Here is a 26,783-nt window from a genome sequence, read left to right on the forward strand (position 1 = left end):
CGTTTGGTTCCTAATTTTATTTGTACAGTGAACATTCCTTGGCCCTTTCCTACAAGCAGGTGCATATGTGTTTACTGGAACATGTGAACAGGGCTATTGTCTATTAGTGTTAAGAAAAGGCACTTACACAGAGATGCTTTCATATTCAATGACTTTATGTATATTAGCAAAAAACATCTCCATTACTGTCCAATATAAGCCATCATAGCTACAGGGAGATTCACAATAAAGATGAATATTGAAGTTCCACTATCTGCAGGCTTCCACATGAGAACATACTACCCTTCTGGCTACTCACAGTGCAAACTAGAGTGATTACTGGATGCATTTTGTAATTCAGTGCAAAGAAGGTTCTCCCCAGGATCTTTTTGTATCATAACAACATAAGAAGAGCCCTGCTGGATCAGACTAGTGGTCCATCTTTTCCAGCATCCTCTCTTACACAGTAGCCAACCAGAAATTTCAGGAGCCAACAAGAGGGCATAGGGGCCAAGACCTTCCCCTGATGTTGCTTCATGGCACTGGCATAAAGGGTTACTGCCTCTGAATGCAAACATTCCCTTTAGTCGCCAAAACTAGTAGTTGCTGATAAATTTATCCTCCATGAATCTGCCTAATTCCCCTTTAAAGAGTCTAGGTATGTGGTCATTACTACATTTTCCAGCAACATAATTCCCTGTGTTTCATTGTAAATACCAAAATTGTCTCTTGAAAAAGCTGAACTGCATTTTAGGGCCCTAGCTTCTGAAACAGGAGGGATGGGGGGAGGGGGTCTGACCCCCAAAAAGTTGACCTTTCAGTTTTACTATTGAAGTCGCCACAACAATGGAAGTAGTTAGATTTTTTATCTTTTTTAAACACCCCCCCCCCCCATTATATATTCTAATACATGAGAACAGTCTGGGAAATCTGTCTTCAGCATCCCTTAAACTGGTCCCTTAAACTGGTATTGCACGCCTTTCTCTTTTTAATTTAGTAGTCAGTTTCCAGGCGTTTGGCCTTACGGGGCTTCCAGTCTGGTGTAAGTCCTGGACGTTTCTCATTCGACACATTAAATGCCAGCAGGAACTTTTTGGCACACAAGGAGCAAGTAATTTCTTTTGCACATAAAGTAGCTCTGATGTCTCCCTTTCGTGCAGCCTTTTGCAAATACAACTAGTTTGAGCATAAGAGACAGACCCTGGGCTGGGCCCTCCTCTCTACAGGGTAGAAAAAAAAGACCAGGTCTTTGGAGCAAGGAAGCAAGAGCGAAACGACTGCACGCCAAAGCAAGTAAAGTTAGCCATAAGGCACTGCCTGGGTGTCGGCTGATGCCGGTCGAGCTGAAGAAACCGCCACTGGAGCCGCCGCCTTTGCCCCACATGCCCCCGCAAAGTGCCTTAGGCAAAGAGTCCGCTGTGTTTGCGTTGGCAAGCGCCGTCTCGCGCCCTCCGGCTTGCAAACACGCGCAAGTGGAAATGAGATATTCAACAGCTTCCGAGGAATCGCTCGCCTAGTTCCCATAGCAGAACCTCCCCCCCACCCCCCGGAAGAATCACGTGGCGTGTTGGCTCCAAGCTGCCTTTGGGCTCAGCGCAATAGTCCGGGAGAGCCCGGCTGGGAGATCAGAGAGTTGCTATTTAAAGTTAGTTCCTCTGCCCGCCTCTCCCCTCGCCAGGGAGTTCCTCAAACCCTGGGAGGAGCATCAATTGCTAATCTCAGTGTACCAGGCAAAGGTTGTACCGTTGACTTTTTCTGTGCGAGAAAGCAGCTGAGACTTCAGCTCTACTTTCAAAGTGGGACATTTTGTGAGAGTTCCCCCCTCCCACTTTGCTATTATTACGCTGCCTCACTTGCTCCTACCACGATTTTTGGGGCTACCACTGAGTCGTAAATGCATTTTACAAGAAGGCTCCCTGCCTCACAGACATTGCTGCGGCAGTAGTTGGATACACTCTTGAATGAAATTGCACGGGAGAGAGAGAGGAAGGAAAGGATTCCTGCACGCTTCTTCAAGCATTTCTTCCTGGTCCATCAGCCTCCCTCTTGGCTAAGAAATGGACAAGGATGGGATTGATCTTCACAGAATTCCCCACAAGTCATGTAAGTGTTCTCTAATAATGGGGACGCACGAAGATTTAAAGCTTCGACCCTGAGGTATACCATTAGAACGAAATTACTTGGTTCTGCTTTAGGAATTCTTTCTGGGAAATGTGCGCTTAATATCTGCTTCTCCCATCAGCCTTAAAGAAGAATTTAGGAACTCTTCAAAATGACCCTTATAAAATGGGAAAATATTGTTTAAAAGTACAGAAGGTACATTTTATCAAACTGTGCTCAGACCACAAATACCAGAGTGTTAATGTAGTAATTAGGAGCTCATCTTTTAAAGACTTACTTTGTACAAGATTGATTTTGAAAACGTTGTTTGTCACATAAATGAACTATGACAGTGAGTTTTTATAGAAATGTGTTTCTGTGCATATGACTGCTCCTATTTGTGGGTATGTGTACCACAAACAGGTGACTATTACAATGTGTAATTATGAGAATTGCAAATATAAAGCATAGTTCATAGTACAGTGATAACTGGAATGAAGTATTTTGGTGGTGCTCTATAATAGTTTCATGGTGTTTACTTCTCTAAGAAATTGTCAAAGTTACCATACATTTTTAGAGTTCAGTTGGGATTTTTTGTTGTATGTAGAAGATTATCCTACAACTTTCTGTACAATTACAACTCTGTTCAAGGCATGTGCAATCTAAATGAGAATTGACAGGGTTTTTTTGTGGAATGTATTACTGATCCCAAACATGAATGATATAATCTAGATTGGCCATTTATACTGTGGCATTTTGATTAATTAATAATAAAAATGCAAACTATTTACAAATTTCTTATGAATTACAAGAAAAGGCAGGAGAGTCAAAGTATACAAGAATTTGCCAGTTACTCTTATGCATATTGTGATAATTTTTGTTGTATTATTTTCTATAGAATTTCTCATGGGTTGAGAACAAATGAAATAGCCAGGGTCCACTGAAGGGTTCCATTTTTCTTCTACTTGTGTGGGTGTTGCGGAACTAAGGTGTTAAGGTGGTACATGCTGTAGCACATGACTCTTCAGATGAACTGTACACAAATAAAGTATATTTAGAATGGCACAGTTTATAAATTCCAAACTTTGTAATCAAGATGCCAAATCTGACTGTTTGCTTCTAAGAATAGCACGGGGAGCCCTTTTCTTCACTCCTTTTAAAAAAATCTCATGAAAAAACACTAGCTTGAAGTAGCTTATTAAAACAGTCAGATATTGAACTGGAGTTCAGTCCATGTCTAAAAGTAACACAGTATGCTTATCGAATATCTTACCAGCCAGAGTGTCTCAGACTAGGGTGAAAAATGAGGCACACTTAAGAAAATTAGCCTGCCTTGAATCAACTGGCCTTGAGACCAAATTCTTCTCTTTGTTGAATATTAAGTATTTTCTGCAAACATATGATGAATGCTAAGAAGGTGCCAGTTAGTTTCATTTCAGAATTGATCATGAAGGAAAGCTTTTAAATTAAATAAAAAAATTAAGTCAGGTGATAAACAGTATACTAAAGTATCGTCCAAGAATTTAAATCATTTATGTATTTACTAAGAAACAATACTATTTGGGTGCAGTAGATAGATTTCAGTGAGCAGAGAGATGAGAGAAAAATGCTTTGAAAGTAGTTTGGGAAAAGTAAAATATAAAAGATTTTTTAATCTATTCACATAGCAGTGGTATGTGGATGCACCTGATAAAATTAGGAACCACTGTTAGTGTAATGGTGAAAACGGATTTTAAATGTTTATTCATATTGCAATTGGTATATCTGTCCATATGGCTACAGATGCAAAGCAATAATCAGGGATACGTCTGCATGTATTGTATCATGTTTACAACATACACTGATTTCAGTATCAGGGTTTTTTTTTTATTCCATTGCATCTCAGAGATTCAAAGACCCATGCACAGTACATAGTTGATCAATAGGGCCAGCTACTGTGGATGTGTACTGTCTCATACAACCACTTTTTAAAAGACTAGACTCCTTCAAGATGGTTATATAGCCAAGATGGTTATATAGCCAAATATCAGGACGTACATCCTTTTCATCATAGTGAACTTCTGTTGTCCTGCAATGCCAGCAGCTTTTTTTCTTTTCTGAAAGGAAAACCAGTATTACTTTAAGCATTAGAGAGCATTGCAACACCACCTGCTCAGCTCTGCCAGCATCCACCGGAAAGGAAGTGGCGTTCTTTAGTTATAATGCATACATAGAAGGAACCTTCCATAGCATCTCCATGCCCCACGACACATATAAAATAGAATCTCTGAACAAGGAAGAGATGTGACACAACATATTCAGTTGTATAAATCACAACTCTTTGGCACCCTGTAACAACTATGGCCTAGGGATCCTTACACACAGGGATTTGAACAGCTGCTCATTTGACAGGAGTATACACAAATGAGGAAGGATGTGCAGATTCCATCTTTGCATCCAGACACCTCCCCAGCTTTCATGAATAAGAAACAGCCCCCAGAAGACATCCTTGCTTTCTCAGACACATCCCACTTAGGGGAATAGTATGTCTCAGAAGGAAAAGCTGGGTTTGTTATTTTTTGCGAGACACACAGATGAAGACACATGAAACTGCCTTATCAAACCATTGAGATTGTCTGTGCTAACTCGCAGTGGTTTTCCAGAGTTTCAGGATGGAATCTTGCACATCCTCTGCTGCCTGGCCCTTTAAACTGGAGATGCCAGGGGTTGATCCTGGAACTTCTGATTGCAAAGACAGAGGGACAGAGACCAGCAACAAGGAGAAACACAAATGCAGATTCATCTGAACTACATTTATCATCATGAACTTGTGGGGGGGCGGGGGGGATATAGGAATCAGGAGATGATGTTTGAATTGTTCCAGTGAGAAACAAAAAAAATGTTCTGATTGATTGATGGTCTTTTCCACTAGGCGGATTACACTGAGTAAGTCAATACAATCACAGGATGGGGATATTCAGTAAACAATGAAATGGGATTGTAAAAAGTATGGAATCAACCAGAAATCCAAAATAAATAAATAAATTTGAAGTAGAGCATAAATATTAATATGACTCATTAAACAATGCAGAATTTACATGTTAGGATTCTACTTACAGAAACATATACATGGTAGTATGGACCATAGTCCTCAATCACTTACTCAGTAACTTCGTAAAGTATTTTGTACGATACAACTCTGTTACCTGTGCCGAGGAGCCCTCTTAACTAATCCAGGTTTGCATAGTTTATAGAAACCAGGAGAGTGGAAGCCTTCCTTACTTCCTTGGGCAGGCCATTCCTGGCGAAACCATACAAACTGACAGTTGTTGACTTTGTCCATTTGCAAGTTGGCTTCTGTAGAAGGCCCTGCTTAAATGAACAAAGTTGTGGCAGAGCATAGAGGAGAGGAAGCTCTGCCAATATGAGGACCCAGGCATGAAGCCATGTGTGTGATAGTGAGGTATATTAAATCGAGCCTGGTAACTAATGGGCAGCCAGTGGAGTGAGTGAAGAATGGGAGCAATATGCCTACTCTGTCTAGCTCCCAATAATAGTCAAACCATGGCATTCTGCACTAACTGGAGCGTCGAAATTGATTTTAAGATGAGACCAATGTACAGTGCCCTTTAGTAGTCTAGTCTAAATGTTACTGTGGCATGGATCCGTGTGGCCAGCCATATCAAGGTAAAGAGTCATTTTAAGGACTAGGTTGAGTTAGAAGAACGCATGTTCTTATCCAGCAATAATGTGTAATATAGTATAGCCCTGTAATATAGTATAGCCCTGAGGCTTCTGACTGAATCACAAGGGTCAGCTGCATAAGCCTCAAAGGGGGTGGGGGTGGAGGGGGCTCAAGCTCTGGGCACAACCTCCCTGTGTCACATAAGGGGTTCACTTGGCCACCAGTCTCCCTCCCCCCAAAGAGCAAGGAGCATTGTAAAGGTAAAAAGTAAAGTTTCCCCTTCAGTCGTGTCCGACCCTGGGGTACCATGCAAGCAGTGATTTCATAGGCAAGCCATTTTTGTGAGGTAGTTTGCCATTGCTTTCCCCGGCTATTCTTTACCCCCTAGCTATGAGCTAGGTACTCATTTACCGACCAAGGAATGGATGGATGGCTGAGTTGACTATGAGCCAGCTGCCAGGATATCTGACCCACAGGGAGCTTGAACTCCTGACCGTGTGAGTGGCAGTGCAAGCACTTAACCACTATGCCACGTGGCTCCTCAAGGAGCATTCTATTCCCTGCCAACTCCTTCTCTTAGACCCTGTTTGCCTCTGCAGCCTCTGGTTGCCTTAAAATTAAGAAATTGTATTTTAAAAGTCATATTAATTGTATTATTCTTTTTAGATGTGAAAATAACCTTAAATGAGATTTAGCATGTTAGACTAATATTAGGAAGCAATTACTCTGCTGTGTTAATAGAAGTAATTGTAATTGTTTATTAGGTTTTATGTATTTTCTTTTTTGTTCTATATGTCCTTTTTTTCTTTGTTCTCGTTGAAATTACAATATTTTTTTTAAAAAAAATAAGGTTAACTTAGTACCAGCTGAGCGAGCACCACTGCAGCCAGAAGAAGAGTGGGGTTGGGGCGCGGGGTGGACAGGGAGAGGCCAGGGAAGACACTCTTTCTCTGGTCTTCTCCCTGCTCCCAGTTTCCCTCTGGCCGCTGGTACCAGGAAGTGAAGTAAGCTTAATTTTAAACCAACATAGGCTTTTAAAATATAAGAATGTGTGGAAAGAAGAGAAGAAGAGTTTGGATTTATATCCCACTTTTCTTTTCTATAAAAAGTCTCAGAGTGACTTACAAACTCTTTCCCTTTCTCTCCCCACAACATACCTTCACAGATCCTAGGGCTCTTTCTGCACAGCCAATAACACCGTTTTGCTATCGGTGCTATTGGCAGGGCTGCTGGAACGGAGCATTCACATGGCCAGGCACTCCGTCAACAGGTAGCGTATCTGCTAAACTGTGGCACTTCACACGCGTGTGCTTTGGAAGTGGCGTTCTGATTCTCCCCATTGCGGTTGTGCAGCAATGCTGCCACATTGGTCAGATGTCACAGGCGGCCGAGGTATTGGTGGCCCCACTCCCTATCTCCTTGTCATCGTCTCACCGTGCAGCTGTGGCCCGTCCCTCCCTGTCTGGCCTGCGGCAACGGAGACCATGGGACTCAGGCTCAATCTGCAGAGGTGAGCCATGGACCCAGGAGAGGTGCTTGATGAGGTACTGGAGGAAGGTATGCAGGAGCAGGATGAATCACAGGTGGTAGACAATACCTTTGTAGCCTGCAGCAGCCCGCTGTTGGGGTGGCTGCAGCTTCCACCTGCTGAGCTGGGATTCACCAGGCGCTCTGCGTCCAAAGTCTGGAGGCCCCACAGAGGTGCCATACTATGCTGGTTTGCCCTCACGTGTGCCCCCTGCACACCCTGCTACTGGATGGGTGCCCAGAGCAGGACCTGGTGGGAGGTCCTCGTGATGATAGTCTGGACTGATGAGGAGTGGATGGCCAACTTCAAAATGTGTAAGGCCATGGTCATGTAACTCATATGCACCCTGCGGCCACACCTAGAATGACAAGACACCAACATGGGCCTGCCATCTCTGTCGAGATGCTGGTGGGCATGGCCTTGTGGTACCTGGCAAGCGCCAACAGTTACTGGGAGGAATCCCAGCAGTTCAGAGTCGGTCTGGCCACTTTGGCAGAATGCGTTCTGGAGTTCTGCATGACCGTGGAAGTGTTCCTGTTTGGCAGGCTAGTCTGCTTCAGCAGACGGATGGAGGAGGTGGGTGGAATTCAGGGTATGCACAACATGTCCATGTACCTAGCCCTGCATACACCCTGAGAGGGCCATCGGGAGGGGGGCGGACCAGCAGGCCCCAGATCGACCCCTCGCCCTGGAGGGCGTCCCGCAGCTGGCCCTTCTGTGGACATTGGTAGAGTGGTAACCCCTGCAGGGCCACAGGGCCCCCTGGCAACTGATGTGACACTGTCATTGCACACCTGTTTCGCCAGCACCAAGGAACTCTTGCAAGGTCTCCATGGGTCCACCCCATCCCTTCGTCCCTCCCCCCCCCAGCCACTCCTCCCACTTGCAGGGGCCTCCTTAGCATCTGGGGTGGGGTTGACAGATTACCCCCCTGGGACTGGCATTGGACCCACCTCCCTGGACCAGCGCGCCTCCCGTGCCTACGTCCCTGTCCTGCATGGCACTTGCTCCATCCCAGGTGCCGATGATCCACTTTTCCCTGCTGGCTCAGGTGTGTGGCAACAGCGTAGGCCACCCACAGCGGCACAGATCCCCTGGCCACCACTGCCTCAGTTGTCTAGCTGCCTGTGGCAGCGGCTGCCCTCAGCAGTGGCCTGGTGCATTCCGCAACTGACCTCACCAGCATGGCCGCCAGGATGGTTCTCCTTCCCCATCTTGGCCACTGCCAGTGTGGGCCAGCCGATGAGAGGGCGGTGTTTGTGGCACCGATTCCTGCTGGGTGCTTCGCATGACTGTGGCTGCGGAATGCCATTGTTGAAAAACCTCGCTTGTTGAGCGACTTTCGATTATGCCGTTTTGGCCCCACTTGAGCGTTGCTGCATCACTGCAGCATCGGTGCTGCGGCGATGACTGTGCAAACTCTCTGCCTATAACGCTGCTTTTACCATCCTTTTAGCAGAATTTTCGGGCTGTGCAGAAACAGCCTAGGATTTTGTCAACATTCACAATTAATAGACCAAGCAGTATATTAAGCTTTTCTTCAGGTGAACATGTGTTACAACTAACATCCAGATCAGAACATATCCTTAATCTTATATCAGCAAAAAACTTGGAACAGTTAATTGTCAGTTCCTGGAACAATAAAGACTTAGATTTAGGCATCAGAAGATGCTGAGCCACCTTGAACAACTGGGATGGCTACACTACCTGATTCTATAGTACTAGAGCAGTAACATTTCTGCCATTATCACCGATTTATCAGTCCCCCAATAGGCTCTGTAGCATAATGTCAGATTCAGTACAAGTTCTCAGCCAACGTAGTTTTAGACATCTCTTGGCCTTTTTCAGGTTACCCAGTTCTGTGGTAGATCAGAATGTTTTTTGGCCCAAGGATGGGAATGGTCAATGAACCTTGTCAATAGCTTAAAGGAGCTTCATGTTCTGTACTTCTACTGCAGCCTCAGCATGTATTTAGGATCCTGGAAGCCTCCTGAGCTTTCTGGGATCCAGTAGGATCCATGAGGCTCTGTGAGTGGGTCATTTTAACTGGGCCTTTTCTCTGCATTTTATCAGGGCCACTTTCATGTTTGCCTTGAATAGATATTAGTCATACTATACTTTGGATAGAATCTCTAGCCCCAAACCCAAGCTTTCCTTCAAAGACTAATTGCAGAAAATTAGATGCCTAGAGTGACCTCTTTCATGTATTGGGCCCATCACAATTTGAGAGAGGCCCAGAGCAGTCAAAGAAGCTGTAAAATCTTGGACTGGTCCTAGTGAAATATCCTCAGCATCAATGTTGAGGTCTGAAAGCAGGCCAAATGAATAGGATTTCTGGCTTTCTTGTTTTAACAGGTGAAGAAACTCCTATTATAGGGTATTTGGTGACTGGAAAAGTTGCACCTGTTAATCTGTTAATTTGTGGTGCAGTATTGAAAAGTACATGAATTATTATTGTTGTTGTTGTTATTTAAATTTAAATTAAATTTAATACCCCCATAGGGCTCAGGGCGGTGTACAATAAAACCAACACAAACAATACAACATAAGGAACAATAAAAAATCAAAATACGTTAAAATCCATTAACAGTAGCAACATCATAACTCACAAAAACTCACGTTTCAAAAAATGGTGTCCAAACCTCAGCTCCCTATTCCATACCCCCTTGGAAGGGGACCAGCAGATCGCCGCAGATGGTATGTCCAGATGGTATGTAGGGCATCAGGAGGGTTGGACAATCCGTGGCTAGTTTCCCCAAAAGTCAGGTGGAACAGCTTAGTTTTACAGGCCCTGCAGAACTCACCAAGGTCCCGCAGGGCCCTAACAGATGGAGGAAGAGCGTTCTACCAGGCAGGGGCTAGGGCCTAGAAAGCCCTCACCCAGGTAGAAGCCGGCCGCATCATTACAGGACCAGGGACCGCCAGTAAATTTGCCTCTGCAGAGTGCAGAGGCCAAACTGGGACATATAGGGTAAGGCGGTCTCGAAGGTATGAGGGCCCCAGGCCGTGAAAGGCCTTAAAGATCAACACCAACACCTTGAAGACGATTCGGAATTCCACTGAGAGTCAGTGCAAGGGGCGCAACACAGGGGAGATATGGTCCCGAACTGAGCCACCCACGAGAAGACGAGCCACCGCGTGCTGACCAGCTTCAGTTTCCAGATCAGCCGCAAGGGAAGGCCCGCGTAGAGCGAGTTACAATAGTCTAACCTGGAGGTGACTTCCTCCACACTCGCTCTACATGTCTGAGCTCCTGTTTTATTTGGCGCAGCTCCTCATTATACCAGGGGGCCAGCCAAGAGCAGGGGCGCAGAGGATGCCTGGGAGCAATCACCTCAGTGGCATCCGAGAGCTTGGAGTTCCAGTCCTCCACCTGCTCATCAAGGTGCCAGTAGGTTCAGGATTCTGCAGAGTGTTCAGGAATCCAAGAGGATCCATAAGTCTCTGTGGGCGGGCATAAATCAGCCCTTCACCTAGACAGGGTTGGCATGGCAGGTCCACCCAGACTTTCAGGGCATAATGGTCAGACCATGGCACTCTATCAATAGAGGTAATGACCATGTCAACTCCTGACCCATAGACCAAATCCAAAGTGTGACCAGCCTCATGAGTGGGGCCAGAGTTTATCAAGGAGAGGCCTAGCATCGCCAAGGATGACACTAGGTCCACAGCTGCTGAACATGTTGCAACATCGATGTGGATGTTGAAATCACCCAAGACAATAAGTCTAGGGAACTGCAACGCCCAGTCAGCTACCACCTCCAGCAGTTGTGGCAGGCCGTCCCCTGGTGTGCTAGGCGACGGGTACACCAGGAAGACAGCCAACCTCTCTGAGGCCATCCACTCTAGGCCAGCACACTCAATACTGGTGATCCTTTGGACAGGGATAACCTTGAAAGGGATCGCATCCTGGATGAACATTGCTACGCTGCCCCCCCCCCCCCCCGGCCCTGTGTTCGTGATTGGTGGACACATGGGAAACCTGGAGGTGAGACTTCACCTAAGGCAACCGTCTCGCCATTGCACACCCAGGTTTCGGTGATGCAAGCCAGGTCCATTTGTTGAGCTCCGAGGTAATCCCAGAGCGTCACAGTCTTATTATTAATGGACCTGGCATTAATCAACACCAAGGACAAAGCAGGGAATGCCTGAACCCCACAGCCCTCATTCCTCGAGATAGGTTGGATGTCAGAAGGTGGGCAAGCAAAACCATCTCTTGCCCGCCTTCTCTCATATGACCCCTGCCTACTGTCATATCTACCCCATCTAGAGAGTGCCACTGGTGCCTGGTGGGAGCTTACATTTCTATAGATTTTCACAGCCACATTCCCCCCTTTTTCCCTGTGCAGATTTGTCCTGTTCCCTGTGTGAAAGATACTGCCAGAAATTCTTTAGGGAGATGGGGTTGTATTGTGGAGGTGATAGAAGAAGCATTCCCAGCTCAACTAGATGTTCTTGTTGGTTATTTGTGCCTTGAGTGACATATCAATAAAGAATCTGAGAGGATGAGTGTTGACAAATACTGGAAGAACGTATACTTATCATCTTGGCTGTTGTGCAAAGTGTTTGTTCCGTTCTTGTGCAAAGTGTTTTTTTCTCTAACATTTCCATTACTAGAGTTCCCACATGCTTGCAAAACATGTGGTTTTCTTGACTGGTGTGTTGTGATTGGCTTCAGAGTTAGTCAGAGATAATCAGAATTTTGTACTCCACTGCTGCTGTTTAAGTTGAGAGAAAGCAATGCGAAGCAGTCAGTTTTGTCCCACAGAGTTCATTTAGCTCGTAGGTGTCAAACTCGCGGCCCTCCAGATGTTATGGACTACAGTTCCCATCATCCCCTGCCAGCATCATGCTGGCAGGGGATGATGGAAACTGTAGTCCATAACATCTGGAGGGCCGCGAGTTTGACACCTGTGATTTAGCTTGTTTTTACCTGTTCAGTCAGAATATATTCTGTGACTCCCTTCTATTTTAACTTCTTAACTCACCTATTAATTGGGTGAACAACATTAATACAGAAAAGGGAAGTTGTTCCTTTAACAAGTATGGAACTCTGTTTCCTGTGTGTAGATTAAAACAATAAGATTTGAAGCCAGTTTTTACTTTTTTTAGTGTTAACCAGAATAATTCTGTTTAGGACTGCAATATTAGTGCATTATTGTAATAGAAGTCACATATAGTCGTTTTCCAGAATGTTTCCAATCCTGTGCTTTTCGGAGTAACATCCATCTGTGCCTTAGAATCACTAGAATTCCTTTTCATGAGTTTCTGGCTCCATTAAGGTGAAAGGATTAATGGTATGAATGTGTGCTTTCTCTGAAATAGGATGACTGTTTGCTTTCTCTGTCACAATCCTTCAGATTCATAGACATGTTACTCTCTGAGAAGAAACCATTGCTGTTATTTCCAGTACTTGCTTGTGCTACCTCCTCTTTTCCAGTGAGGCTTGAGCACCATATGTGAAACAAGTTTGTCAGGTACATGTAGGGATTCTAGCCCTTAGGTGGGACCTGGATATCCCCTGGAATTACAGTTTATCTCCAGACTACAGAGATCACTTCTCCTGGAGAAAATGGATCCTCTGGAGAGTGGATTCTGTGGCATTGTACACCACAGAGGTCCCTGTCCTCCCCAGGTTCCTTCTCCAAATCTCTAGGACCTTCCCAGCCTGGAGCAGGCAACCTTACCCTCATCCCCCACCAGTAGTCAGGGGGAATGGGCAAGGCTAGGTACACGGGATGTTACCAACTGGAATTTGTTTCCAATAAAGTTGTGTTGTCAAGTGACTAATTTGCCCAGTCATCATTTAGAGATTGTTATCCCAGAATGCTGTATGTTAATTTGACTTAAAGACTTATCTAGGTTGATGGGTTAGAAAGATAGACTGAAGAGTTCCAGACTGTTCCCCAACCACACTGAACCTTGGACATTCACTGATAGGGTGATGAAGCTGGCTTGACTTTGCCCAATGCAGCAGCATTTTAAAGCTGTTAATAAAGTCAAATTGTATCATAACGATGGGTGAGGTGTGTGTGGAGGAAAGGCTTCTATTTCAAGAGAGCATATTGGTGGATGGTAGATGGTGTGCATGTTCTACATGCACTGGGAATGCCCCAAGATACAGTGCTTTGTTTCCTCAGTAAGATTTGCTTGTGGACACTACAAGGGTAAGGCTAAAAATTGATTTGTCTTGGCCAGTCATCAAAGACAAAACTCGATGAGATATTGGGGTATCTGTGATCAAATTCTCCTACCTTTTTGAAATACTGATGGGTGGTATTTGGGAGTCAGGGATAATTCTTTCATCCCATACAGTTTTACAGTCTGAAACCAACCCCTTGTGCTATTAATAGCCCTCAAAGGAGAAAAAAGACTATGAGTCCATCTTTGGGGGTTTTTTCTTCTGAGAACAAATAGTACAGGAGGGGGAGATCTTTTAGCAAAGCTATATTGGGAGGGGAATTGGTGGTCTCAAGTGATTTCTACAATTGTACAGTCTCTGAGAGAATCTAGTTACAGTTACAGACTTCCCAACCTCTCATTTGTTTTTGACCCTACAAAGCCACTGCATCACTTCCAGAGAAAACCCGGTTGTGACATGGGGTAGCTTGATAAATTTTTGGAAACTTCTTGGAGGTTCTGGCAAGTTCTACGGGTACCCTATGTCACTGCTGGATCTCCCCCCAACTACTCTGGTGAGATTTTATTTTTTTGGAGGGGGCTATCAGTTGAAACAAAAAAGTTTCCTTCCAGTGATGGACGGGGACTGACAGATATCCCTAAGTGTTCAATAGTTTTGACACCATGACTGAGAAGGTCCTCTCTTGAATTCCCACCCACCTAACTTCAGAAGGAGGATTTGGCTTTCTGTTTGACCTGATTTAAATATGGCACTGATAGGGCAGAAGATTTTGCTTGTGTAATGGTGTATATTCTAATATCTAATTTAAACTGCACTGTTATGCAAGTTATTCTGCTATGAGTACAGTGTTATCACACCTGTGCCACACTCACCTCATTAGTTGCTGGTTGATGTACATACATATACCTCAAGAAAATAAAACTCCAAAACTAGATATAATTTACAATCATACAGGAGCCATGATCTTAATAATGTCACTATTTGGCCACATGGAACAAAATGTGAATCATGGCTCTTTGGAGCTGGTGAGAGCTTATCCTGTGCATGTCCACCCTGCTAGCAAATGTACCAGTGGAGTGGGTAATCTGGGAGGTGCAAGGCTGGTGTTGGTGCCCTTTGGCTATAGCTTATAATGAGCATCACTGCCTGAGCCCCTATCCAACAAGCACACAGACCTGTATATCACATGCTTCTCTCCAAATACTTCTAGTTTGCTTTGTTGAGGTACCTTCTGTGGTTGGTCTTACACAGAGACTATATTTATATGGAAAAATCGGAGAAGAATGTTCAGCTCTTTCCCCACCCAACAGTTCTTTCCAACAGTTCTCTCCTCTAGCTATTTTCTCATCTGGGCTCTGACTGAAAGTAAGCTCACAGGCAGGTGGGGTGGGGGGTGCATTTTTAGGAAAAAAATAGTAGTCACATAGTTATTCAGCCCTCCCCATGCACTTCCTAAAAACACTTTTTGGTAGTTGAAAAAGTGTTGGTGAGAACCATGGGGCCCACTGGCATCATGTTGGGGGATCCCTGCAAAAACTGTAGGATTTTACTGTTTTGTTTTGTTCACATTTTTGTAAATTCTAGAATGTCCATTATTATTATTATTATTATTATTATTATTATTATTATTATTATTATTATTATTATTATTATTATTATTATTATTATTATTATTATTATTATTATTATTATTATTATTATTATTATTATTATTATTATTTTATTGGACTTATATACCGCCCCATCCCCGAAGGGCTCTGGGCGGTGCACAACATATAAAATACAGTATAAAATAAGTAGTAATTTAAGGCAGCGATAAAAAGTTTTCATTCCTATTTCAATTATAAAACTTCCAACAAATTAAAGTGAAGCGCCCAGCATTCCAGTAATAAAATCCCTCCCCCCTCAGAGAGGGAGGCATGGGCGAGAATCTTGTTGGATGACAGGTGGCCCAGTTGTCAAGGGCCAAAGAAAGGGGGCACTATTAGCGGCTGGTTCCTCCAAAGGCCCGGCGGAACAGCTCCGTCTTACAGGCCCTGCGGAACTCCCCAAGGTCCCGCAGGGCCCGGACAGCTGGTGGGAAGAAGCGTTCCTACTCAGGCCGGGGCTAGGGAGCCGCAGCTGTCCCTGGGTCTCGCGGTGGAGGCCAGCCGCACCACTGAAGGGCCAGGGACCACCAGTAAATTGGCCTCCGCGGATCGGAGAGGTCGTGTAGGGACATATGGGGTGATGCGGTCTCTAAGATACGATGGTCCCAGGCCGCGAATGGCCTTGAAGGTCAACACCAGTACCTTGAAGATGATCCGGAACTCTACTGTCACATTATGTCACATTTATTTGTTTGTTTGTTTACTGGAGTTATGCCCTGCCCAATTCCCAGCTGAGACCAATCTGAGGGTGACTTACAATAGAGTTTAAAACACAGTGACATCATAAATTAATTAAAATCTCGTATTTTTGGTTTTTACTGGAATTGATGTCAGTATGCCAGTGTGACACTAGCTTGTTCTCTAACCCACTCCACCACACCCATTTTCTCCTGTCAGGGCTGAAGCACTATACCTTTTCCCATCAAAAGATCTAAGTACAGTCAGTAGTTGTTCATTGCGGAAGTGAAAGTAACATGTTTTCACAGTTCATAGTCCAGATTCTCTAAAAACATTAAAGAGTCCTTTTTAAGTGCTGTCGTCAAAACCATCATTCTATGCACTATGAAACAGTGAACTTTGATAAGAAAGCATTTTTAGTGTCTTGAACAATTATCATCAAGACTTGCCTTCTTCTATAGCAGAACCTGCCATTTTCTTCCCCGTTCAGGACCTTCATGCTGCTGTGGCCATTTTAAGAATGTTTCCAGGACTTGTCTTTGCTTGCAGCTCATCCAATGGGTATTTCCGTGTAAAACTTAAATGAATAATGTTAGTTTATCCTGGCAATCCCACACATGTGTAGTTTTTTTGTTTTTGTTTTGTTTTAAATTAGTGATATTTGAAGCTTCCCAGATTAGGATAGCAGCTGCTTTGAGGACTGGTCAACCTCCCATTCGGAAGCATTGGGTAAACCTGGCCTGTTCTGTAACTTTTCCTCTGATCTCAGCAAGTTTAAGAGAATCTATGTCTTTCTCATGTTGATAGAGAAACATTTAAACAGCTACAGCTCTCTATGGTTTTTTTAACTCAAGGCTATCATTGTCCTCCCTTCTTCCCAAAAGATCAAAGGTGCTACTTGATAACGCCATCCTGCTTCACTTTGTCTATTCTAATCTGTTTGATCTATAAAGTGTATAAGCAAAAGGCCATAAGATCAAGACCTGAAATACGCTCCCCCCCCCCCAAAGAATTTTAAAACGCAGCTTTATGAAGAATTCTGAAGAACTCAAAAGTTTGCATTTTGTTTGGGGTTATTTTGGTTGATCCCAGTAAAAAGTGTTATGTAGCTTTGTTTTTTAAATGTTGCTTTGAACCAATGTGGCTGTCTACAGTAACATAAAATGGGGACAGTTGGGATGTGTGAAGATGAAGTGAGCTGTCATGCCAAGGCCTATCAAACGTCCATGTCTAACACTGTCATCTTACTAATCATTTTTCCTGTCCAGCCTATAGGTAAACCAGAGCAAAGGCTAGTGATTACTGGACAATGTTTTGTTATGACATGGGAAAATATGATTGCATGGTGTTTTGTTCACATTACAGTTCAAAAATTTGATCTCATGGAGCAGCAGTGGCGTAGTGGTTAAGAGCAGGTGTACTCTAATCTGGAGGGACCAAGTTTGATTCCCCGCTCTGCTGCCTGAGCTGTGGAAGCTTATCTGGGAAATTCAAATTAGCCTGAACACTCCAACACACACCAGCTGGGAGACCAGTTCTTCTGAGCTCTCTCAGCCCCACCTACCTCACAGGGTGTTTGTTGTGATGAGGGAAGGGAAAGGAGTTTGTAAGCCCCTTTGAGTCTCCTTTAGAAGAGAAAGGGGGGGATATAAATCCAACTCTCAAAATTTTCAGGACACAGCTAGATTTTGTATTTTATTTTTAAAATTAATTTTCTCAGGATTTGACCATTGATCTGCAATTTAAAATTACCTCAGAATACAATTCTCGGGTTTTGGTAATCCCAAAAAGTACAGTGTGTCAGAAAATCTCAGACTTTTTTGTGTACAAATCTTGGAGCTATCATTTCTCTGGGCCTAGAGACCTTCAGTCAAAATCCATTCTGAATTTTGTTGCAATATTTTTGTGCTGTGATATATTTCAATGGAACATAGGTAAGTCAAATGGTGTCTTTGGCTTATATTCAGTGGGCCTTCAAGCCTCTCACATTGTTCCCAGTGGGCAACCCTCCCCTTCGTTTTAGTATTTCCCATTGAAGCTAAGGCTCTGAAAGCAAATACATGTTACTTGCTTCCTCCCATCCTTGCAGGAACAAATGCTGTATGAAGACACAGCATACTGTGAGGGGAAAGCAAGGAAAGGCAGAGCCAGGCAAGGAGGGGTAGAGCAGAGCTAGGAAAGAGGCAAGCCCTCTTTGCCTTCAACTGATTCATCCAGACTCCTTCCCTCACCTTGTTGGTCTGCTGCTGCCCTCCTATGCTTACCCATGAAGTTGGGCATGGCATCAGCACCTGGAGAGCACATGAAGTTATCTCCTGACTAATTCACATTCATGTCCACTGAGTTTCTTATGTGATCTTCCCTAGGTTGAATATTATACAATTGGAACTTTCAGGGAAAACTCATAGTTTAATGTTCTTTATTCCATTTCTGCACTTGGCTGCACAGCAGCTATTTCCATCACAAATTAAAATGATGAAGTATCTTATGCTAATAATTAATCAATAGAGGCAAGACACTAATAAGCACTTTGATTTAATTAGGCCTCTTCTCCCCTCCCTGAAACTGACAGTTATGCACATCATTAACTTTCGTATTAATTCAAAATATCCTATTCATTTATGGAGATTGATACACATTCAACATAGCACCAAGTATGAGGAAGAAATTCAGACAAGTAATTAATTCTGAAATAGATATTTTCCAATCAAACTTTTCAGGGACTGTTTGCAGGCAGGTCATGTTAGGAGTAGTCCTTAAAAACTCTGAGGTATTTGAATGTTCTGGGCTCATAGAATTTGTCTCATCTGGGATAGGAATTTGAATCAGTGTTTTCCCAGTGTAATACATACTTACAGTGCAATCCATGTGGGGGAGTGGATAGTGGGAGTGGTACAAGGGTGCAGTGATGCAAGTACTTTGGACACTGGCGCAAGGGCAAATATGCCAGTAAGAGAGGGACTAACCCTTGGGAGCATCATGTGACCCCGCTTCACCCAAATGTGAAATTTGCTCCTGAGCCAGTGCAGGAACAACTTGCTGGCTCTGTTGGGGCTATTCCTGGGGTTGAAGCTGACTTTAGCCTGACTCCATTCCCTAAAACTCTTACCAAATATTATAATTATCATTAAATTCATCATTTAATACGGGATTTTTGTAGACTTAACTTCTTGTTGCTGCAAGAGTAAAAACGATGGTGTAATGATCCAGCTTAGAACAAACTGTAACAAATTAAGAGGAAGTTTTCATTTTTAATCATTATTTACAGTAGAGTGGGACAAGAAATAATATAGTTCATTAGAAAAAGGCAATTAGAATGATGATCCTAAATGTAAGGAGAAGCTTGATAGAGGAACAGGTTTTTTCAGAAAGTGGTGGTTTTTAAGCTGTTCAGGAGTTGCAGACCTCATGTGGAGGCTATTAAAACTTACTACCAGGTGATAGTGCTGTATATGGTGGCTGTGATGCTATACTTACCCTAACATATTAATGAGTGTCCATGTAACATGAGGAAGGTGTGGCAGGTGATGCTGTTGCAGAGATTTCCATGTAACTGGCCAAGGCCCTGCCTTGCTTCCCACCTGCCTCGTATTGCAGAGCTTCTCTTTTCGAGGGCCACAGGCAGAGGCTGTAGCATTTAAATAATTCCTTTGTTGTTGTTTTTTCTTGGAGAACTTCTAGAGCAGTCAAAATAACTGTAAAAAAGGAATAAATATGCTGCAAGGTAATGTAGTAGATTACTTGGTGGTGTTTCCGTGCTTTTATTCTGTTTATGACTCTTATTTATCTTAGTTGCCTGGGCTGTCCCTTTTACACTGACACCTTCAATGGTAGAATGCAAAAGGCCAATAGGTCTTTGACAAATTGTTAGTGCCTTCAATGCTAGGGGGGTGGGGGGTGGGGAAGCAATTATGACTCTTATAATAGATGATAAACATGGATCTTATAGTGAGCAGTGGAACAAGTGGCTTATTTACTAGATTTTAATCACGTGAAGTATGTCTTGAGTACTGCTATGCAAACACTGAGCACTCCTGCAAACATTAACATTAAAAGAATGACCGTGCATACGTGCCTTTTCTCTTGTTCTATTAGTTCATCTTTTACAACCACAGTTCAGATAGAGTGAGATTCTAGCTCAATGAGAACACAAATGTATTCTTGTTGCTCTTCCTTTCCAGAGGCAGTTTAGGATTATAACTATGAGAAATGACATAGAACTTTCCTTTTTGGCCCAACAGATACAGAACGGTACCGAAATTTTCAATCTGGTATCCTAAAGTCAAGAAAAAAAAATGTATTCCTGATATCTGATCTCTCCAATGCCACCTTAAGAAAACAATTGACTACCCTTCGCTTTAAATCCTTTTCCCACTGAAATCTCTGTGGTAGATACCGGAAGCTCCCAGGGGACCAGCATATTTGCCCTTGTGGCAGCCAGCCAGAAGATTTAATGTCTTATGGTGCCTCTATACAATGCTATTCGAGGCAAATATCTCTACCAAATTTTATCTGAAATTACTGGTTCAGAAAAAGACAGGCTGTGTCTTTTATTGGATGATGTTTTTCCTAAGATCACCTCTAAGTGATAAATAAATTCTTTTATTTTCTTAGCAGCCTCTATAAGGAGGAAAGTAGTTGCAGGCCAAAATTCAAAAGCTACCGTATATACTTGCATATAAGTCGATTTTTTCAGCACATTTTTGTGCTGAAAAAGCCCCCCCCCCCCTCGACTTATATATGAGTGAGGTGTATTTTAAAAAATATTTTAGGGTTTTTACTTTGTCGGCCACCAGGGGGCGCAGTTTTTAGGCTAGCAGCACTGAAAATTTCAGGCTATCATCAGCTGACACTTCTGATGATACCAGCCAGGTTTGGTGAAGTTTGGTTCAGGGGGTCCAAAGTTATGGACCCCCAAAGGGGGTGCCCCCAACCCCCATTGTTTCCAATGGGAGCTAATAGTAGATGGGGCTACATTTTGAGGGTCCTTAACTTTGGACCCCTTGAACCAAACTTCACTAAACCTGGGTGGTATCATCAGGAGGGTCTCCTAAAGATTCTCTGAAATGTTAGTACTACTAACATAAACATTCCTCCCCTGACATGCACCCTCAAATTTTCCCCAGATTCTTCCTTTAAATCACACCCCACCCCCCGCCGCCTTCTGAGTGGATTTAAAGGGAGAATCAGGGCTTACAGAGCTAGTTTACTGTTTTTCTTTGAAATAACTATTCAAAAACATTAACATACGGATGCCTCAATTAATGTAATTTTATTGGTATCTATTTTTATTTTTGAAATTTACCAATAGCTGCTGCATTTCCCACCCTTGACTTATACACGAGTCAGTAAGTTTTCCCAGTTTTTTTGTGGTAAAATTAGGTGCCTCGACTTATATGCTTATAAGACTTATACACGAGTATATATGGTAAATTGTAACTGCAGCCTATGATGTTTGAATTTTACTTTTTTATATTGAGATTGTGCTAGTGTATATAAGGGGTTGTGTATGGTTTTATGGTATTTTCTGTGATTGTGGCCTAGGGCTTACAGTAAACCTCAGAGGATCTGATAGTAGAAAAGGAAAGCAAGTGGAGTATATATACCTGTGAGTAATATTGAAGATAGCAAGGTCAATAGGTAAGGGCATCTGAATAGAAGTAGCCTAGAGTGTGAGTAACAATGAAGTATGTAGCATGTGAGTTAATCACACTCCAGGCTACTTCTATTCAGATGCCCTATTGACCTTGCTATCTTCATTGCTTTCCTTTCCTACTATCAGATCCTCTGAAGATGCCAGCCACAGATGCAGGTGAAACGTCAGGAGAGAATGTTGCTAGAACATGGCCATACAACCCAGAAACCACACAGTACCCCAGTGATTCCGGCCGTGAAAGCCTTCGACAATACAATAATATATCTGTTTGTCTGGCCATCTAGCCATCCATCTGTCATCTGTTCAATCATTTCTTCATTTATTTAGAAAATTTAGACCATTTGTATCCTATTTTTAGCCTCAAATGTCCAAGATGGTAAACAACAGTAAAATTAAATAACATCCACTAATTATAAACCAGCAGATGAAAATAGAAATAACGGCATGAAGGTGAAAAATATAAATAGTAGCATAAGAAGAAAGCAACAGTAAAAACTATAAATAGCATGAAACAAATTATTGCAGTTTCATGAACAATGAAAGATATTTTTGAATAGTATCAGATAAAAAGATAATGCCACCCAAGGACTAAAGCTGGAAAATACAAAAAATGTAAACAAGAGCATTAATGAATAAACAACATTAACTTAACCAAATGTTAATTGAAATAAAAAAATGTCTTACCTGGTAATAGAATGCCAACAAAGATAGCACAAGGAACTGCTGTTCCACAGTCATACCATGATCAAAAAGTTTTGGGATTTTGCAAGTGTCTGTCACGACTCAGTTACAAAAGGGTTAACTGTTTGTATGTAAACAAGTTGCTGAAGTCACTGTTTATGACCTGATCTATTGATTAGCTATTGGTCAGTCAGATAGCCATTGCTTACATGTTAGTGAGCACGTACATCTGAAGTTATAAAGTTAAGTCTGTTTCTTTGTTTGAACAGACACGACCCCAGAGAGGAGACACTAGGTAGACGACATCATGTGGGACAGCAGATAGGTACCAAGATGTAACCAAACATACAGTAATGTAGATGTGTAACAGGAAAGAAAGGATTTCTTATTTTAGCTCCATGTAACCCTCCCTTATAGTTAGTAAACTCATTTATTTTAAAAAAAACTGAGAATCCCCTCTGGGGATAAGGTGGTATAGAAAACTAAAAAATAAATAAATAAGTAAGTAAGTAAATAAATAAATAAATTGTGTTCTGCTCTGCTAATATATGTATATACTCAACAAAAAGGCCCAATCTCAAGCTGGTAGTGGCATCTGGAGCAAGACCTCAATAGATCACTTCAGCGAAAACTGAGACTGTAGTAAAGGGCAGGGAATAAATCCAAACATTAGCAACAATAACAATAATAAAATATGGGAGCAGGCAGGCCTTCAGATACCCTAGCTCCAAGTTGTTTTTGGCTTTAAAGGTCATTACCATCACTTTGAATTTCTTTCAGAAACACATAGGAAGCTAATGAATATCTTTGAAAGGGATTTCATTGATATATGTAAATGACCTTGGAAAAATTATTTAACAGGGATTGAATGGCAGACATATTTAAGGATATTTAAGGTGGATCAGATGGCAGGCATCTTTTTGGTGGGGGAGAGACTTGGGATAGGTTATTTTATTCTGGTTTTAACTGTAAATATTTTAAAACTATTGTTGTAATCCTCCTACAGGGGAAAGGGTATAAGCCTTTTTAATAAATAAATAAGACCATGTGTGATGGATTTCCTTTTGTTTTATTTATATTTCCACACCAACTGTCACTGTAATTTCAGTGACTTAGGTATTGACTGTTGTTGTTTCCCCATCGCACACTTTAAATAATGAGGAAATCACTGAAAGTCTGTTTATGTATGTAAGAAGATGGTGCAAAAGAGGTTTAATCAGTGGTGGGATCCAAAAATTTTAATAACAGGTTCCGATAGTGGTGGGATTCAAACAGTGGCGCCGCCGCACACACGCATCTCCAGTCCCTATTGGGCAGGGAGGTTGCTTTAGTAACCCCTTCTCGGCACTCAGAAAAAATTAGTAACCACTTGAGAACTGGTTGGATCCCACCTCTGGGTTTAATGAAATAAAACCTCAAAACTTTTTTTATTGGTGAAACAGTAAAATTAGGTTGTCAGAGAGGTTTCAGAAGATAAGCTTAGCTGGTAACACAATAACAGGAATGAGAAGATTTAGGTTATTTATAAACAATATATATTGTATTCAGGATGTATCAGATGTATTTCACAGACAGGTGTTGATACTTTTTAGATAGAATGAGATAGAGAACATTTGATAGTCACTGCTTAGTTGAACAGACATAATCTTCTTGGAAACCATATTTCCAGCATTGGTGCAGGCAAGAATAAAATACACAATTTCCTAGTTTCTTCCTTAAAACTGATTTGTGATCACCCCCTTTTCTTTAGACCTGTATCACTTAGAGAAGGACATAGTTCATTTTCTTTACACAGGAACCTTCTTGATCCTCCATGACAGTGTATCCCTCATTCCAGCTGCCATCCTCCAACTGTCAGCTTCTAATTGTCAGGGTTTTTTTTTTTAAAACTCTCACTGTCTAACTGCCAACCGTAGAATTCTGTTTGTTTTTTCCTTCTAAACCTTTTGTCATTCAAGGTTCCATGACCGGAACAACTGATCAGTATTCAGCTGTCTGTCATACCAATATTATTTGTTTAGTACATTTTCATCCTGCTCTTCCCTTGATGGGCTTTGGACATCATTCATCATTCTCCTTTCATTTTATCCTCACAAAGTAGGCTGAGAGTGTGACTGAATTTTAGAATAGTCAACTCATAGAAGATACAAATGGGAACACACAAGGAATTGTGGGAGCCATCTTATTTCTCCCTTTACCACTATTTCTTCTTTCCTTTTCCTAAAAGTCTCCTTGACTCCCTGCTTCTCTCTTCTGTCTCTCCTTCTAGGGTTTCCAACCTTCAAATGGACCCTGGAGAGCTCCTGGAATCTCCTAGTTACAGAGATCAATCCTCCTCTAGGTTTTCCATTTCCTTCCCCCTACAGCCTTTGCCTTGGAAAACTACAGTCTTTCTCTACTTTAGGAACCAAAGTGGCTTACATTAATCTCCTCTCCTCCTTTTGTCCAAAAAATAACCCTGTGGGGTAGGTTAAGCTGAAAGTACGTGACTGGAGTTATGCAACCATAACTGCAAGCATAACTCTGTCTTCTGTAAGTATAATTCCATAGATAGAAGAGGAAAGAGGAGTGATTTTGCCTCCTCCCCTCCCCTCACTGCAACCCACAATATGTTGGTCTACGTGAATCCAGTGTTTACAGGAACTGACTTTTCAAAACTCAGAAAGGACTGGTGGTGGTAGGAATGCGCAGAGAATATTCTCTTTTCTCCTTCTGGTGATGAATTAGAGAGTCCAACCCATTGCATTATCTGGTAACATGACTTTGAAGTAACTTCTTGATATGATAGAAGGCTCAGGAATCTTATGTGTACAGACAAAGGATTAAAGAAATTTAGGCCATTTTTCTTAGAAGTAAATACAGTGTTGCTGTACGCCCTCTGACCTTGGGTGTCTTGCAAGATAAATAAGAATTCTTTCGTTACCATCCATGCATTCCTTCTGAGGATTTTGTATACTGCAGACTCTTCAGGTTATCTACAAATGGTATGTACTGTCCATTTATTTTAGCCCAGTAGTATAACTCATTTGGCAGTCTGTTTCTTATGAAAGATTCAGGCCATCTTTTTCCTCTTAATAATCACAATGTTGGTCTTGGTCTTAGATAGATGTCCAGGTTTTCTAATAATGCCTTCTACTAAGAACATATGCAGAGAAAGTTCTCTTAAACATGAACAGGAAAAGCAACCCATCAAAAGGAAAGGAAGGAAATTGGTTGTCATAATGGTTTAGGTACTGTTATCTGTAGTGATGGTTTTGTTTACTATATTCTTCTTTCCTAAGAACGCTAGAGTGTAGAGGATTTGAATTGCTTAAGATTGGGCCTCAAGCCCAGAACTGGCAGTATAAAATGTGGAATCATTTTATAGAAACCTCCAAATTGCCATTATTTATAAATAAGATTGTGTGTTGTGGCATAATTTATTAGCATAAAATGTATTCTTTGGATGCCATTGATATACCAAGAGATGGTCATGAAGCATAGGAGAGGACTAAGCTGCAGTTTAGAATGCTTACTAATGTGAGATTCCATGGAACCAGATTTTAGTGAATGTGGAGTATAAAAAATTGATTTATTAGTTGGCAAGGTGAATGTCTTACTTGCCTTCCAGTGTTTTGTGCTGATGTTAGTTCAATCAGTCAATAATTTTATTTCTTCAGTGCAGCCATAGCAAACAGTATAACATTAGAAGAAAAATACAGTAAATTACAATATCAAACTTTTTCTCAAAATGTTACAAATCTTGGGCAACAAAATGTTACATGAGCTATGTCTTCAACAGATTTGTGATGTTAGCAACAGAAGAAGGTTTACAGTATGGTTTTATTTTTAAAGCTATTATTAATAATAATATTTGGCTATGAGTTTAAATTCATTTTATCATAAAAACAAAGGGGCTTCATTAATGATCTAATCTGAAATAGTTTTTTAAAAAAACAGATAAAAAACTGGATTGGAATTTGATATTGGCAGGATCATGTATTCCAAAATACTGTGTATAGAAGAGATAAACACAACACATCAGTGTTTATCCCCCCAGCCCCCAGCTCCTCTTTCCCACTGATCTGACTAGAGGTGCAAAAAATGGCCACCAGACCAACAATGTGATTCATTTTTAGAAAATCCTGGCAGTGATGTCAGTCTCTTCTAGGATTTGACTAAAACTTTATGATGTCATGCCATCATTAGAGGCTGTCCTTCCAGTCTCCTGCTGGTTGTCAGGACAGAGATGGCAACTCTGGTGGGAGAGATGAGTGCTGCAAGGCACACTAAACAACATGAAACCATCATTTATTTTTTTCTGCCTGGTTTTCTGCAGCTGCATGCTGTTGCTGTAAGCAATCGGCTAAGGTTACTGGTGCAGTGGCATACCCAGTTCATGTGGGCAAAATGACTGCTTTGGAGAGTAAGCCTATGGCATTAGACACCACTTTTCTCAGACTCCACCCCAAAATCTCCAGGAATTTTCTAACCCGGAATTTTCTAACCCAGATTTGGCCATCCTATTCTAGCTTATGTGTGCTTGCATGCTGAGTATCATTAAACCTAGAATTCCTTCACAGCTCAATTTATAATTTGTAACATATAGGGTTGTACTTCCCTTCTCAGACACCTGAAGTGGTAGACTTTGTTCTCCTAGAGATGGAGGACATCTTGTGCGGGTGACTTCACACCCCTTTCTCAAGGAGGCAGGAACTAGTTTTTTC

The 26,783-nt window shown here is 42.1% G+C and overlaps 1 protein-coding gene across 8 annotated transcripts in view; it reads left to right on the plus strand.

Annotated features, from left to right (window-relative positions):
- The window catches only part of ANO1 (anoctamin 1), a 197,976-nt gene that overhangs the window by 25,712 nt on the left and 145,481 nt on the right, over window positions 1-26,783 (plus strand). For 5 of the 8 annotated variants that reach the window (XM_048486381.1, XM_048486384.1, XM_048486383.1 and 2 more), the window contains exon 1: window positions 1,598-2,082. The exons of 1 other annotated variant lie outside the window; for it this stretch is intronic. In XM_048486381.1, coding sequence (XP_048342338.1) covers window positions 2,037-2,082 — 46 coding nt within the window. In that variant the 5' untranslated portion in view covers window positions 1,598-2,036. Of the gene's footprint in view, window positions 1-1,597; window positions 2,083-24,993; window positions 25,062-25,219; window positions 25,308-26,783 lie in introns of those variants that run through there. 2 more of the 8 variants (XM_048486387.1, XM_048486386.1) reach the window with 2 other exon arrangements.

The sequence above is a fragment of the Sphaerodactylus townsendi genome, linkage group LG02 (assembly GCF_021028975.2).
Source record: "Sphaerodactylus townsendi isolate TG3544 linkage group LG02, MPM_Stown_v2.3, whole genome shotgun sequence".
NCBI lineage: Eukaryota > Metazoa > Chordata > Lepidosauria > Squamata > Sphaerodactylidae > Sphaerodactylus > Sphaerodactylus townsendi.